The following is a 15,864-nucleotide window of genomic DNA, read 5'->3' as shown; positions in this document are numbered from 1 at the left end:
AACATCTGTTTCTCAGAACGCCCTGAATCACCAGAGATGGATGACGAGGCGCACGGTTATATAAAAGTAAGGGGTCCTCCCAAATGTCACGATTACCTTTTTCCCCCCACGCCAATGACTAAAGCTCTCTTCGGAAATTCTTGTGCCAGTTTTTTTTTTGCTCTCAAACAGTGCATCCCCTCCATCAGTCCCCGCTCGGGTGCATTTGGCGTCATTACCCTTCATTCCTCCCCAGGTTGCCATGTGCATCTTGAGCCTGCAGCCATCCACCCGCTAACTCTTCCTGCCACAGAGCGCAAGTGTAATTGTGGAGATCATTGCCCATGCAATTGTCACAGGGGGCTGCAGGAACTGCACTGATTAACAGCATTAACACAGCGGTGAAGAGGCCTGCCTTGCACAGCGTGCCGCACGCAGCTGGAGGAGTCGCGGGGATCGCGTTTGAAGCGCAGCGGCGCGACTGCTGCTCTGCCCCGCCCCGCCGTAGCCCGTGCCTTTGGCTAAACCTCCAAACCCGCTGACAAATTCAGAAATTCCAAGTAGAGTTAATCTGTTAAACTTAAACCATGAGCGTTCATGTGAATTCAGTCATGTGTGGTTAAATGGAGCCGCTCGAGGTGACATCACTCAGATCCCTGATGATTAAGTGGCTTAATTGTTGAAATATGTTAAAATATAAAAATTGTTGCCATCTGGGCGCCTATGGCTTACGGTCTGTGCTCATGTTTGATTGGGTCTCCTCTGCCCCCGCTCTACGTGAGTGGCTTGTGGCTAACGATGTGAAAAGAAGCAGCTGGCAAGCATTGTGTGTTTTGGTGGAGAACCGCACGTTGTCTTCACTCTCCTGAGCTGGCAGCAGGGGTCATGTGTGAATGCTTGTACATAGTTTGTGAATTGGATATTCCAAATTTGAGTGGGATTGGAGATGCCAAATTAAAATATGTATATATTGAGTTGTTTTACGTGTGTATATAAAAAAAAATATGCTGCATACTTTATAAATTATGCTTGCTGAAAATATTACAGAAAGGAAATTCCAAGATGTAATTTCTGAGATATGAGACCTACCCTTTCCTTTGACATACCAAATCTAAGGAACGGAACATCTCCCTTTGCCAAACGTTAACGAGTTGGAGCCCAATTTTTTTCTGATGCAAAGCACCTTATGGACCTTGCTTGTAACTCACTCACTCACTCACTCACTCACTCAGTCCCTCACTAATTCTCCACAAGGGGGAGCTCTTAGCACTCATGCTTTGCATGAATGGCACTGGCCGTGTCCAAAATTGCTTACTTGCGTACTATGGAGTATATGAGTTGAGTACATTGGATGATAAAGTTAAGTAGGCAAAATTTTCTCAAAATGTAGTGTACTCAAAAACATGGATGATATACTTATTTCCAGGGTTTCACTGAGTGTATTCGGGAGCACACTTTTCAGGAGGTAAACCATACATTATTGGAGGTCCCATGAACCAGCGAGGCAGCGCTTTTTACCACAAGGGTGGGACGTCATATGACGCTTTCGCAATACCGTTGGAAAATGGTATAGAGCCCTGTCACACAAAGCACAGCCCTCAAGGTTCAAGAACTGCTGGTTTTCCACCCTCCCTTCACCTGGGAGTCAGGTGTGAATTTGTCCGTTAAACCCGGGCCAGTTTTGGATTTGAGGACCATATTTGAGTATGCATGATATAGAGCAGGGGTGTCCAGTCTTATCCGAAAAGGGCCGGTGTGGGTGCAGGTTTTTGTTCTTGCCGAGCATAATGACACCTGATTCTACTTGTCAAGGTCCTGATTGAAGACCACGATTAGTTAATTAGTTGATTCGGGTGTCAGTTAATGTTGGGCTGAAACAAACACCTACACCCACTCCGGCCCTTTTTGGATAAGATTGGACAGCCCTGGTATAGATAGAGGATATTTTGCGTACCGCCCTTTACTAAAAAAATATGCTCTTAACAGGAGGAAGTACGTCTAGTAGACACAACATATTTTTAGGACACAATAGTTAGGAGGTTGTTTCGGACAAGGTCTCTGCGTCCTTGTTTTTAAGGAAAATGGACCGCCCCCCCTCCCATTATAATTTTACTTTCTGTACAGAGACAGGGAGAAGGTAGAAAGGGTAATAGATAGCCAAGGGATCACAGCTAATAAAGTGCCATGATGAGGGACTGAACCCTTTGTGTATATGACATTTGCGCTCTCTGTATAGTTAGCTGAATACCAGCAGTTTCTGCAGGTCGTATAGCAGTAATGTTCCAGTCTTTCTCTCCGGAGAGCAGCCGGTCGGTTAAGGTACCATTTCATCTCGCAGTTGCATAACAAAAGTAAACAGATGTTCCTGAGCCCTCATTTTTAAGAAATGCCCTGTACAGATTGCTCTGCTGAATTATTTTATAATTCAATGAACAGAACATGGGGACAGCTCTTCAGTGAAGAAAAAAACCAGTAGTGTATGCATATGCAGTCTTAATGTGTTCACATTGTGCAAATGGACAGATGGGGTTGAGTCAGACTACATGTACTGTCTTGTTCACTGTCAGAGTGGACAATATGTAATTTCCCTTGAGGGGTCATCAGGCCTGGACAGAGGTGGGGTTGTGGGGGAGGTGGAGGTGTAGATGAGTGTCAGTGTTGTATACAGTGTTGTGGAATGAAGGAACCACCCTCCTACAGTAAGTCACAGACTGGGCTACACTGTACACAAACACAGTTCATAAAAGGAACAATTTTCAAAGAATAATTAAGAACATCTTTATTTGTAGGCTTTCCTGCATTTAAACATTCATTAGTTCATGTCAAACACATCAATTAGATCATTATCTGTTGTTTAATTAATGTCACCAGGGTTATTTGGGTAAAATGTGTTAATGAAATGCTGTAACTCAGTCCATTTTGGGAATCCCTTTTTTAGGGATCTCGTCTCTTTAAGAAGGGACAGTGTGTGCTTATGAAGAGACAGAATGTGTTCATTGAAGCTTTTTACATGAAGTTTATGCTTCTCTCTGGTCATTATGTTGTTATTGTATCTATATTGTATTGTTTTGTTCTTCCGATCTCATCCTCCATTATGGGTTTTATTATTTATAGATGCAGACAGGTGACAAATTAAAGGAAAAACCTGAATAAATGAGTGAAGAAACAACAAATGCAAATGCTTCCATACAGGTGTACTGCATGATACAATTGAGCAATTAATATCCTGTCATGCTCTGTGGCATGTATAAAATTGCTGAGCAGGCCCAGTTGACCAGGATTTTGGACCAAGATGGCAAGAGGAAAAGATCTAAGTGACTTTGAAAGAGGGTTCATTATTTGAGCTTCAGTCACAGACTGCTCAACTGGCTGTTGTTTCAATAGGAACAGTGGGGTGCATTTTCCTGGCATGAATTGTGTTCACTTGTCCCCTCAGAGGGAAGGGTCACTACAAATAAATACAAAGTTATTCTGAGTGATCACCTTTATCCTATGATGAAACATTTCTATCCTGACTGAAGTGGTCTATTCCAGAATGACAGTGCCCCCATGCACAGAGCACGAGGGGTTACTAAATGATTTGATGAGTATGAAAACGATGTGAATGTCATTTGCTATGGCGTTCACAGTCTCCATATCTCAACCCAATTGAGCACCTATGGGAGATTTTGGATCATGTTAGACATCATGTTAGAACATGTTAGAACATGTTAGACATCGCCCTCTACCACCATCATCATAACACCAAATGAGGGAATATCTTTTGGAAGAATGGTGTTCCATCCCTTCAGTAGAATTCCAGAGACTTGTAGAATCTATGCCAAGGTGCAATGAAGCTGTTCTGGCAACACTTTATGTTGGTTTTTCCTTTTATTTTTCACCTGTCTGTATGTGGTCTATACTGTTGGACTGTTGATTCAAATGCTGCCCTTATTGTAGTTGTAATGGATAGATGGGCAGTCTTGGTGTTTCCTCCTATAGTTCCTTAAAAAAAGCACCAAAAACAGCTCAAGTCTTTGTGCATCTTCAAAGCATTTACCACTGATATGCAGGAACTGCTCTCCAAAGCTGTGCTGTTTTCAGAATTGTACTGCCATTTTTATTTATGTTGTACCTGCCTGCATTGTCTTCAACAGTCTCCTACTTCGAGCTAACGTCAATGTTAAAGCTAGGAGCCTGTCGAGAATGTAGTAATGTAATATTCTCAGCTGTTTCTGGATAAGGGAGCTAACCCTTACCCACATTAGCCTAATGTGGTGACAATTGAAGCAATGAGTGAGACAGAGGAGTGAGTGCAGTGAGAACCTTGTTAAACTAACAGTCCTTTCTTCTTTCTCTCCCGTGTCACCCCCCCCCCCCCACCACCCATTCCTGCCCAGTTGATCAGCGGAGGCTCAATTGTAAATGCAGAGGCAGTATGGGATCACGTAACCATGGCCGACCGGGAGTTGGCATTTAAGGCAGGAGACGTCATCAAGGTCCTTGATGCCTCCAACAAGGACTGGTGGTGGGGGCAAATAGACGACGAAGAGGGATGGTTCCCGGCCAGTTTTGTGAGGGTGAGTATGTCTTCAGAGAAGCCCTTCATGTTCACAGTCATACGGTACCTTTCTACCTCTGCTTACTTTTTTTTTTTTTAAGATTTGAAACTATTTTCAGAACCATCACTCTCATTTACAGAAAGCAGTTGCAGACTGTATAGAGCCTGTATCTGAATAGAAATCTCAAACCGCAGAATTTATTTACTGACATTTGTATTTACATAATAATTCCAAAGTAGTTTTTTTTTCTTGAGCAAGAACAGAATGACTTCTTGAGAGCTCTTGACATAAATCAGGCTGTAAGAATCTTGGAAGTGCTGACAAGCAACAATGGAGCCTTTTCTTTATTGCTCTTTTATTGTTTTTTTTTCCCAAATGTGTGGTCAAACAAAGGCCTGCCATTAAGACGGTATTTCATCGTATTTCATGGATTCTGAATCCAAGTGTTTTTTTTTTTTTTGTTGTTGTTCTTTTTGAAGGTCGAACCCAACCCTCCTCAACCTCAAACAAAACAAGTTTTCTATATCAACCCTATAGCAGCTCCAAGGTTCCAAAACACAACTTCCAAGGTGCGTTTTTAGCTCACCGAGTCATCGAGTCCCTTTTGAGTCCGTCAGAGCAGTGGTTCCATGAGCATCCTAGCGCATCTTAGTGTCCCATTTCTCTCATTCTGTGCTTTGATGTACTCGTAACAGCAGCAGTGCTTCCACTCACACACGCCATCTTGCGACTCCAGTTAAATTCTATGGAACTTGCAGTTAAAGTGCAGTAGAACCTCTGAGATTCGGAAATGAAGATTGTTTGGGATTCATTTAGAAAATTGCAACTCCTAGAATATGAATCCTTTATAAATTGGATCATTTTATGGTAATCAGATTTGTTTTAAGAGGACATTTATTTTATCGCAATCATTGTAATGAAGTTTATAACTAATAATCTAACCAGTAGTAACCAGGATCTCGTTAGAAAATTAGTTATGTTTTTTGTATTACAAATGATACATCTGGTTTTCAGTAATCTGAATGCCTGTTGGCCTCTAATGAAAATGTATTTCCTGGCATTAATATGTTTACTTGTTTGCATTGTACAGTATGATATAACAATAGTGGCAAAGACATGTCCCTTTATCTCATTTTGACGGTGTTTAGAGTTGAAATGTAACATTAGTCTAAGTAAATAATAAGTAAAATGTGCTTATACGAGTAATTTCATACCTTAATAGAAATAAATATTTTGATGCTCATTAGCTTTCATTTCATTTCTAAAGCGAGCCTCATTGTATCATATTTATGTTATTATTTATGTCTGTAGGTTTTTGTCTGGAATTGTTGTTGGTGTTGGTGTCTCAGCTGTAGTACGGTACATTTTTCCGCAGGTGTTCAGGATGTTGATTGCATTGTTTTGCCAGCCGTATGTGCCTTTTTGTCTCTATTTCACTTGTCAGCTTTTGATGAAAATTGCACTTGTTTGAAAAAAATGGAACCATATTGTGAAGTTATGCCCTTTTTTTATAAGCTGGCCCTTAAATGAATAATTAGTGAAACTCACAAGTGAACTCACAGATCATCCTAGATCTGGAATAGAACAGAATATGAATAATGTTATTATAAACATGTTTAGATGTGTTACTGGTTCAGTGGTACAGAGCAGAAGTGCATAAAACTCAAAGATGCCCAGTTAGCATGTTCAGAAGATGAGTTGGACAGCGGAATGGATGTTGAAACTAGAAGACTGTAGTTTTAAATCACTGGTGGAGATTCTTTGAGCAAGGCACTGGGCCAGAGCTACTCCAGTACCTAATTCATAAATAGGTAATACAATTATGAAACTATCCTCTGTGAAGGTCATCCTGTTTAAGGACATTTAACTACGCAAAGAAATATTGTAATGCAGTCTGAGAATCCGTAACGCATCGACGCACTGTTTCCACAGTACTTTTGTTTATGGAGAGGGAGAGGGGAAATGTACAAGTAACAAGGTGCACAGAGTCGCGTTTTGTAAACAGCTTTTTGTTCATTGTTTTATTTAATTGTGGTGCGCGGTTGCATCGATGTGCGCGTGCGTTTCTCAGAGGTCGGGACTCGTTGTGGGGACCGCGTTTGAGAAACTCATACCGATGAGTGGGAGAGTCCTGGCTTTCTGCCGACGGTACGTGCTGTCCTGATGGGGGGGAAGGGCACCGAGGATCATCGCTATAACGCAATGAGTCGTTCCCCGTCTCCTCTTTACTCCTGACCTGTAAATCAATAGCGTTCACAATTTACCGGCCTGTCAACCTCTGACCCCTCGTCCGCTATCAAATTAAAGGAGGGGTCTGTGCGTTTGCTCCCCCGGAAGATTTACTGTGGCTTCATCGCGGCAGACCGTGCTGTTATGGCTTCTAAGGAGTATTCAACTCTTTAATATGAAGTATTGATACCTGATGATTTAATACAGAAAGCTCTTCCTGACCTCTGTGTTTCTGTCTACGTAGAGGAGACAAAACGTAGGCTATAGCCTTTATCCTTCAGCTGTAGCCTTTATCTGTTGCTCAGATGTTGAATATCGGTTTATTTTGACAGATGAAGAAGTCACACGTCTCATCAATCGCTTTTCCAGTTTCAGCTTTTCTTCTATTGCCCTTTGGCTTACAGTGCAAGATATAGAAGTTAATTCATAATCAGTGTTTTTTTCTATGCATTGAATAGAAAACATATACAGTATGTATGTACATATAAATATGATTGCATTTCAGTTATTCTATGTTTATTTGGGACAGCATAGTTCAAATACTGTCATCGTTCTTTTGTGCAAAATTTCTGTTTTATTTTCTTTCTTTTTTTAAAAATCAGGTCATGTCTCTGTTCATATTTTTGTGCACCTCCCTTTCTCTCTCCCCCTGTCTATCGCTTTCCCATCTCCCCACAAGAATACAGCCTGAGATCTAGGTCTCAATTACGCAACCTTGTCCAAATGGCCAATGAACAACGAGGCCTGGCCTATTGAACATTTGAAGTAAAAGCCTATCAGCGAGAGAGCGTTTTTTTTTTTTGAAAATGCATTAGGATCTGTACAGTGAAAGAAAAGCTATTTAATGGCACTTTTATGTAACTGAGTTTGCGGGCATCAGAGGAGTTATTTTCGGTAACGTATATTTCGGAGATCCGAGTGCTTTCCGGGATTCATTTGCCCGTCCTTGTCAATGCATCGCCCAGCTTTGTGCCAGTCGGTGGAGGGCCACTCGCTGAAAGGGCTTTAAATAGACCCTCACACAGCTGGTAAAGTGGAGATGTGCCATATGAGAGATGTGTTAAAGCGTCATCGCTCACCGTTGGGACGTGACAGAGAAAGAGGGTTTCATCTCTGTCACCAGGCACGGATATCCCTTTAATGGAAGCATGCATATATTTATAGCAGGGCCCACACAATAAGGTGCCCCGGCCTCTCACGCACCGAGCTGCGGACCCTGGCTACGGAGAGAAATCCTTTGAGTTCTGTTCCCGCTTTGACCTGCTTACAGTCCGTGGAGTTCACTGAACATCTGCCAGTCGGCCATGATGACCTCTGAACTCTCGTCTCTGGAGAAGATCACACTTCTTTTGACCAGAGTTCCCTTCATATCCTTGCTTACCCGTACACATCCATTGCAATAATCAGAGTATATTTATATTTTAAATACCTTGTTATTCCATTTTTTTCTTGCCTCCTCCTTGGAATGCCTAACTGTAGTTTCAGGCTTGCCTTAACTGAAGAACAATCCTCAGTAAATTGTGTGCTCTGTGAATAAAGCATGCACATCCTCCATATTGGCTGGTGCTACCAGCGGTTTATTTCCTCTCTACAGCCCAGAGGCTGAGTCTTACTGTTACTGTGCTAGAGGTCTTGGGCAGAGGCACTAAGTGGACACCCGATCAGCCATTCCTGTGCAGTAAGGCAAGGAATATCCTGCTGATTGATATCTCCCTCCCCATGCTATGATTCAACCAGTTTCAGTCACTCCATACGATTTCACAGTCAGTACTGCTCTGATCAGGATATAGCCAGGACCGTGGGGCAGGTCACTAGTCTTAAGAACCAGTCACTCACCTGGATACACTACCTGAGGGTCCAGCATTATCAATACAAATTGTGTCGTTAAAATGATTTTCTACGTATTAGGCTACGTAATAATTCAGAAATTATTAACAGTATATCATTGTTGAAACACAGTATGTGCTATGTTGCATGCAAAATGAAGATGTCATATTCGCCACGGAAGAAGTCTGTGATGTCAGGAGTAAGGGAACTCTCCAGGTAATGAACAGTTCAGTTCAGTTCACTAAATCTTTATTTCCCCAAAGGGAAATATGTGTGCAGCATTAAAAATCCACACACATCTGATGCCATACTGAGCATAGACTTAAAAAAGTACAGCAAAATATTACAAGGATAAGGAAGAGCTTAAAAGGCTGATTATGTATGAAGGAATAAAATTAGCCCATGAGCAAAGTAAAATTCTGAATGTGCAAATTCAGCTGTTTATTTTTAAGGAATTTACCCAGTTTAGCATATGTAGCTTCAGTGGCCATAGGGATGAATAAGCATTTAGCTCTAGTGGATTTTAACAGGGTACTACATTTCAACAACGAGGCACTTCCTGCTACTCTTTTCACTTGTTCAGCGCCCTTGTATTATAGTGTGTCATAATTTTGGTCTTTATTTCTGTTGCAAGTAATAACATAAAAATTATTTGCAACATGCATTTCATTGCGGCCAATTCAGGTCTTTCATCTCCACTACTTGTGGCTGCGAGCTCAGTCTTGTCCAGGCTTTTCTGTGAAAGATGGTGTTTCTCTTTAATGGGTAATCTTTGGTAAATAAAGCAAGGCCCTTTGAGACTTGTGGTAGTGTCTCTGGTACCGATGCTTGTCGTCTTCTGCAGGCTACGACTTGAAATTTGTCATAAATCTCTGCACTTCTGCAGAAAGGTTTGCCTCGTTGATGTGGTATGTGTTGTCAGGGTTTTATTTAGTTTGACAGTTTGGGCTTTATTTTACTCAAGAGTGGGTGGCAGACCTGTGTAGTGGCAAAAGAACGGGACTTTGTTTGCCGAAACCTGCACCGGGCAATGTGCTGTTGTGCTGTACCCTTCAGCAAGTTAGTTATTTGAATCTCGACTAAACTGTCCAATGACATAGAACCAGTAAAAAATGAAATTTAAAAAAAAAAGTTACAGTAGTCATGTTTTGATGACAGTGGCAGCAGCATCAGCCAATTAAAATGCAGGTACGGATGAGTTGCTGGATTAAGCAGTTTCCGTTATCTGTCTTTTAAATTCCAAATCCCAAACCATTTTCCATTCATTCCATTGTGAAGAGATTGCATATTTGCATAAAGCGTACGAGTGAAATACATTGATAGGGCGGTGCATTTAAATCGCTTAATCTGGTCCAATATGGAAAGAAAAAGCATTAGGCGGCTTTTAGGGGGCCCAGACATTAGGGGTCTAAGACATTTCAATGCTGAAAAGCCCTGATCACTGTTATATAGGGGTAAGAGCAGTCTTGGAGTTCTGAATGCCATAAAGTGTGTGTTTAAGACTGGTAGAGTGTGCAGGGGACCACACAGTCCCCCCAGCTATATTAATAAACACAGGTCACACCCCGGTGGAATTGAAATTTTTCTCAGTAACAAAGATCTCTTTGTTGTAAGTGTCATGTGTGAAGTCAGATTTGTGTAAAGAGATGGCAACCTAGTCATCCAAGGAGCAGGAACAATGTCTTTGGCAACAAACACCAAAATTTAGTAAGAGGACTACTCAAGGTGACAGTTTCATTACTTCACAGAGTTCCCTTCACGGTTCATTGCACTAATGCATTCCCAGCTTTTGCTTCTCTTTAAGACTTAGGAAACGTACCACATGTTAATTAAGTACAAGTCCTCGGGAAGACGATGCTGTCATCTAGGGTTTGTAAAATATGCAAACACAGAAGAGGCCCCTGTTGTCTGTAGTGGTATGGCCCTTGTTTTCAGGAGCAGTTCTATTCCCCATTTACCTGCCCCTGTTGTCTGTAGTGGTACGGCCCTAGCTCGCCCGCTGGTGTAGCCCTCAGTCGGACACACATGATTGATTACTGCCATATTCATTGCATTCTCCCTAGCTCAGAGAGCAGCTCTCAACCTGATATTTTTGTAATTTTGTTTAAAACACTCAGATAGAGGGCATGTTAGCTGGAGCTACAGTTTGGCTCAGTCTAAGCTGATCGCACATCCTTAATCCATGGACTCTCATCCCGTAATATTTCAGTATCAGTCGTGTTGAATGCGTTGTACTTTCACCCCTTTTGTTAGTACAGAAAGCTGCGTAACATTGTCACCGGTAATGCTGTAAACTCTTGAAGCAAATGTTTGTAGCGTTTGTGTAATTGCGGGCTCCATGTGCTTTGAACAACATACATTAATATTTAATATGTTTGGGCCTTGTGAGAAAACGCATACATTTCCCAGCCGACAACACTCTTTTCAAAAAACCGCATAATGAGTGTAGTGTTGCTTTGAAGTATCAATGTTTCTAGGTTTCAGGCTATTTTATATTTTTCCCACATTACTTACCAAGTGAAAGGAAACTGCAGAAGCATTCAGCAGTGAGCTGCCTGGGTTGGCTCTTTCATTTTTGATGCGGTTTTCTCCAAATGGAAATAAAAGCCTGACATGTCGTGGGTCATTACGGTGAGGCTTTGCTGCCAGGGTTAATGTGGGATTAGCGGTGTGTTGAGTGGCTAGAAAAAGTTGTTCCGGTATTTGAAGAGTCCCGGGTTTTCTAGAGGTGTAGCGATTCATCCGTTATCTCGATTCTATGATTGGAATTCCTGTGATCTAACTGCATCAATCTCCAAATAGTATTTTCAAATCAGGTTTGGCTTGTATTTGTCCAAAGTCAAACTGCTCATTTTAGTACATCATAGCTGCTGTTAAAACTTGTTTTACTTGGAGTTTTTCTTTTATTTGTAAAGGAGTAGCTGTCTTCTTGATTAAAATGAGTCCTCGGCCAACTCTGTACCTGAGTGCAGAGATACAGCCCCATACTACTGTGCATGCTCCAGGCACCTGCTATAGCTTACTATAGACTACAAGGTTTCCACTTTTACTGATACAACTACAATACAAACGGAGTGGCTGGGCATTACTACTTAGCCTGGGAGCCGTTCTTCGAGACAGGCTAACGTTACTCTGTGTATAGCTCACCACTAAAGAAAGAAAATCTAGGTTCATGGCGTTCAGTTTACTTCCGTGCTTAAGCCTTATTGAAAATACCACTTCACTGCAGTGTGGCACATTGCAAGAGTTTAACATAACTGCAATTTGAATAACTATGATTTATTCAGTTGACCCATAGCAAGCAAGAATTTCAGACATGGTCACGAATATTTGGTTGTTATTACGAATCCAGCAAGAATAGATGGTTTATGGAAGACTGGTGGTGGGAGTGAATGGGGAGGAGGAGACAAAAGCGTTAAGCCTTGCCAAGGAGAAATGAATGGTTGACATCGTTAACTTTCCCTCATAGGAGAGTTGATACGGATTTTCTGCTACGTGAATGTATTTCAATAAATTATCTGACAAAAATAAAAAATAAAAAAAAAACATTAAGAGAGATTTAATCAGTCAGGCCTTGATCTTTTAAACAAGGTTAATTTTGTTTTGCGGATGGAATTACCCATTAATATGTATTTTGCATACTGTGGTTAGGAGAACATTGTGATCAAGGCTGATAATTAAGCTTGCCTACAACATGTATTTATCAGGGCAGGACAAGTGAATACGTGAAATACAAACCCATCGGGCGTGTGGAATTTTGTAAACGAACTTAAACCCCATGTGTTTTGGAAGGCCATTCTAAAAGATTTTCAATTTTGTTCTAAACTCTTGCTTACCTACATTCAATTACTGGATTAAAGTCCCCCAAATGCAAAATATGTTGGTATAATAAAATACTGTTATAGAAATTCATGACACATTTATTAGGGGCAAATAAGCACTTACTTTTAAGCCAAAGCCAGCTTTCAGTCTTAGTTTAAGTCAAGTGAATATGTAGCTAGTTAACTAACAATTGTAATTTGTGAATTATGGTAGCTGGTAGGCTAGCTTCCTTGCTAACTTGCTAATGTGCATGTATTCATGTTTTGAAGACTAAATATTAATCTAATTTCTTTCTACATGTAATGCCAATTCTAATAACTAATGGAACGATCAAATAACGTTCATTATTAATGTGCCAATGAAAATACATAATTTGTTCGAACTGTCCACGAAAGAGAGCTTTGCATTTGTTTATATTTGTGTGCTTTAAACTCAGGTAGTAAAAGTTCAGCAAGGTTGAAAAGTCCACTATCTTAACACGTGTCCATGTTTAATTAATATGAAGTAGTCACTCTAATCTAAAATATTTTTTTTTACAGACTATTTGTGTCTTCGTCCCTGTTCCACATTTCTTATTTTTAAATGATCTAGTATCATAGTCAATAAACTTTGTAGTTCATCTGCGATTCTTTCATTTCCTATAAGAAAGTATTGGAGAAAGCCTGTAAAATTTTGCTTAGCATTTAGCAGATGTTCTTAACCACGGTGGCTTACACAGATCACATTTTTACATACCATCCATGTACACAGCTGGATATTTTTCTTCATAAATTCAAATGAAATACCTCGCTCAAGCGTACAACTGCAGAGCCCCATCTGATAATTAAAGCCCACAGCATTTGAGTTGCTTGCCCAGTTCCCAAAACATTGTAGCACGCTGCTACCCTTATTCCATGTACTTAATATAGACAGTTAGCATTTTTGTCTAGAGAAGTTACTGAGCTGAATTGCAGCACGTTGAACCGAATGAAATCAAATCATTCTAAATTAGCTAATGCCGTTGTTGAACTAAATAGCCAGCCAAGAACAGCGCTTTGATTTGAGTTGCTGTTTAACCAAGGAGTCACACCCCTAGGTTTGCCCCACTGACATTGTTCTGTCCTCCTGTCTATACAGTAGTTTTCACAGTACCCTGCGTTTGGAGGAGAAAATACCTTAGAGGGGTTTCTCTCTCCAGTGACTTTGCCTTTCTTTACATCCTAATTTTGTCTGTTCTGATTATTCAGAAAAATACAATTAATCATTTAGGAAAGAGAACATTTATAGTTACTGATTTCTGATACTGTATAATTATTAAAGGCTGTTTCAATCCTCACTGCCCCCACCCCCCTACACACACACACAGTTTTTATGGCATTAAAAGTACTTCAAAAGGACAGCCAATTCAAATTTGTATTTAATCTCAGTTAAAAATGTTTTAATGTTTTGGGGGTGTTGGTATATGAAGCTGGGGTATTGTGGAAAAAAGCCAGGGGGATTGTGTATTTTACTCCAGTGGGCATTTGAGATGAGAACCACCCAGAATAGCAGAGGTTATGTGTTGCCTTTGTCAATATGAAAGATGCTTTTAACCCTCCTGTTGTCCCCAGGGCAAATGCGACCCTATCCTGGGTTTAACAACAGTGAAACCCCCCAAAATACTATTTTTTTCAGCATTCAAATTTGATGAGTTTTTCTGAAGTGACCATTAGAAAAAGTTTTAACATTGGCCTTTTTTTGTGTATTTATAAAAGCAGTATACCTGGATACAAAGATTGTCTTGTGTGTCTTTTTTAACCCTGCACTTATGACATCTCAAATCATTATCCAATTTAAGCGGCTCACATTTATTACAGCAAAAAATCAATCATGACGTGTGTTTTGTAGTAAAAATGCATTGTGTAGACTGAACATTTATTGATGAGTGACAGGTTGTTTCTACATGATTTTTCTCTAGTGATTGATTTAGGATTTAAAATTCAATGAAGAGGCTTGATCACAGGGGGTCTTACGAGGGTGGGTGATTTTTGACCCTGTGGACAAGGGGGTGCATTATATGAAGTCAACACAAGGGTTGAAACCCTCAAAGATCTGAGCTATACTTCAACATCTCTGAATGGACCGGGGATTAATTCGGTTCGAAACAAAACTGTCACAGTTTTATATAGTACATTGATGTCAGGCAAAATTTCTGTGGTCACAAAGAGTTATAATTAATCTAATACTGTGAATAAAATGACTAATGACTAAATGACAGGACACAGCTTCTGCCACATCTATTGTGCATGAACTGACTGGCAGCCCTGTAGATCCACTACATCTTTCTGGTCGCTTTCCTCCCCTTGAGCCCTAAAACATGCTCAGACTTGGGGTCTTTTAGCCTCCATCTGTGCCTTCATGCTTATGTCCTTTGAAACACCGCCTGCTGTCCTTTCTGTCTATTCTGTTTGTCAGATGTGCCTCCTGAGGGAAAGTACATTGCTTGGGTGCATTGATCAAGGTTCAGTCATTCAGTCATCGTGTAGGAGGAGTAAGGGGGTGTAGATCGATAGCGTCACCTAAAGTGCAACCGACCGTGTCATCGTTTGTGTCTTTTTGTGAGAATAAGGCCGTAGGTTTGGGGCCTGTAATGGGCATGCGGTCTCCGCCAGCTCTCCTGGGCGTGGTGCCTTGGCTTACGCTTTGTGTTTTGATGCCGCCAGCTATGGGTGAACCAGGAGGACGGCGCCGTGGAGGCAGTGGAGGGGACCAGCGAGGTCCAGAACGGCCACCTGGACCCCAGCAGCGACTGCCTGTGTCTGGGCCGGCCGCTGCAGAACCGGGACCAGATGAGGGCCAACGTGATCAATGAGATCATGAGCACGGAGCGCCACTACATCAAGCACCTGAAGGATATATGTGATGTAAGCCACACGTGCCAATTCATGAGTTCTCATAGCCTTCTTTTCAGCCCGAGGTTCAGAACTTAACCAGGAATGCAGGGAGGAACATCAAGGGCATCTTACCTTGTCGAAGCAAATTATTGGCTTATGTTTTTCTGTCTTTAAAATAAAATTGTCCAATCCCACCTGAGTTTCAAATGTCCAGTTTGCAAACTGTGTACAAGCATGCTCATGCTCGGAGAGTAAAGGCAATTTGCGGTTCTTCTCCGGAACACTGTGTGCCAGCCAGCTGCTTATTTTCACATCGTAGTCACAGAGCGGGAGCAGGGGAGACCCAATCCTATGTGTGTACAGGGAACAAGACATAGGCGCCTGGATGACCAACAAGAGTCGCTCTAGCAATGAACACTGCTATCACCGCTGACGCGAGTGGCACTTTTACTGAGTGAGCCGCCCAGCTATGTTTTTCTTAAGGTGTTATGTAACAGCCTACATGTGAAAATCCAAAATTCAGGTTTCATTCTTTAGCTTTTTAACTATTTGTTCTTCCATTTGTGTGTTCCATGCCTGAACCCCAAACTGAAAATTTTAATGTGTCCTCATCA

The 15,864-nt window shown here is 41.3% G+C and overlaps 1 protein-coding gene across 7 annotated transcripts in view; it reads left to right on the top strand.

Moving 5' to 3' along the window:
- The window catches only part of arhgef9a (Cdc42 guanine nucleotide exchange factor (GEF) 9a), an 87,578-nt gene that overhangs the window by 52,087 nt on the left and 19,627 nt on the right, over window positions 1-15,864 (top strand). For 6 of the 7 annotated variants that reach the window (XM_064350357.1, XM_064350360.1, XM_064350364.1 and 3 more), the window contains 3 exons: window positions 4,359-4,538; window positions 5,000-5,089; window positions 15,080-15,280. In XM_064350357.1, coding sequence (XP_064206427.1) covers window positions 4,359-4,538; window positions 5,000-5,089; window positions 15,080-15,280 — 471 coding nt within the window. The remainder of the gene's footprint in view (window positions 1-4,358; window positions 4,539-4,999; window positions 5,090-15,079; window positions 15,281-15,864) is intronic. The other variant, XM_064350358.1, reaches the window with a different exon arrangement.

Source organism: Anguilla rostrata, chromosome 9, assembly GCF_018555375.3.
Source record: "Anguilla rostrata isolate EN2019 chromosome 9, ASM1855537v3, whole genome shotgun sequence".
Taxonomy (NCBI): domain Eukaryota; kingdom Metazoa; phylum Chordata; class Actinopteri; order Anguilliformes; family Anguillidae; genus Anguilla; species Anguilla rostrata.
The sequence above is the reverse complement of the archived record's forward strand: the minus strand, read 5'-3'. Positions and strand labels throughout refer to the sequence as shown.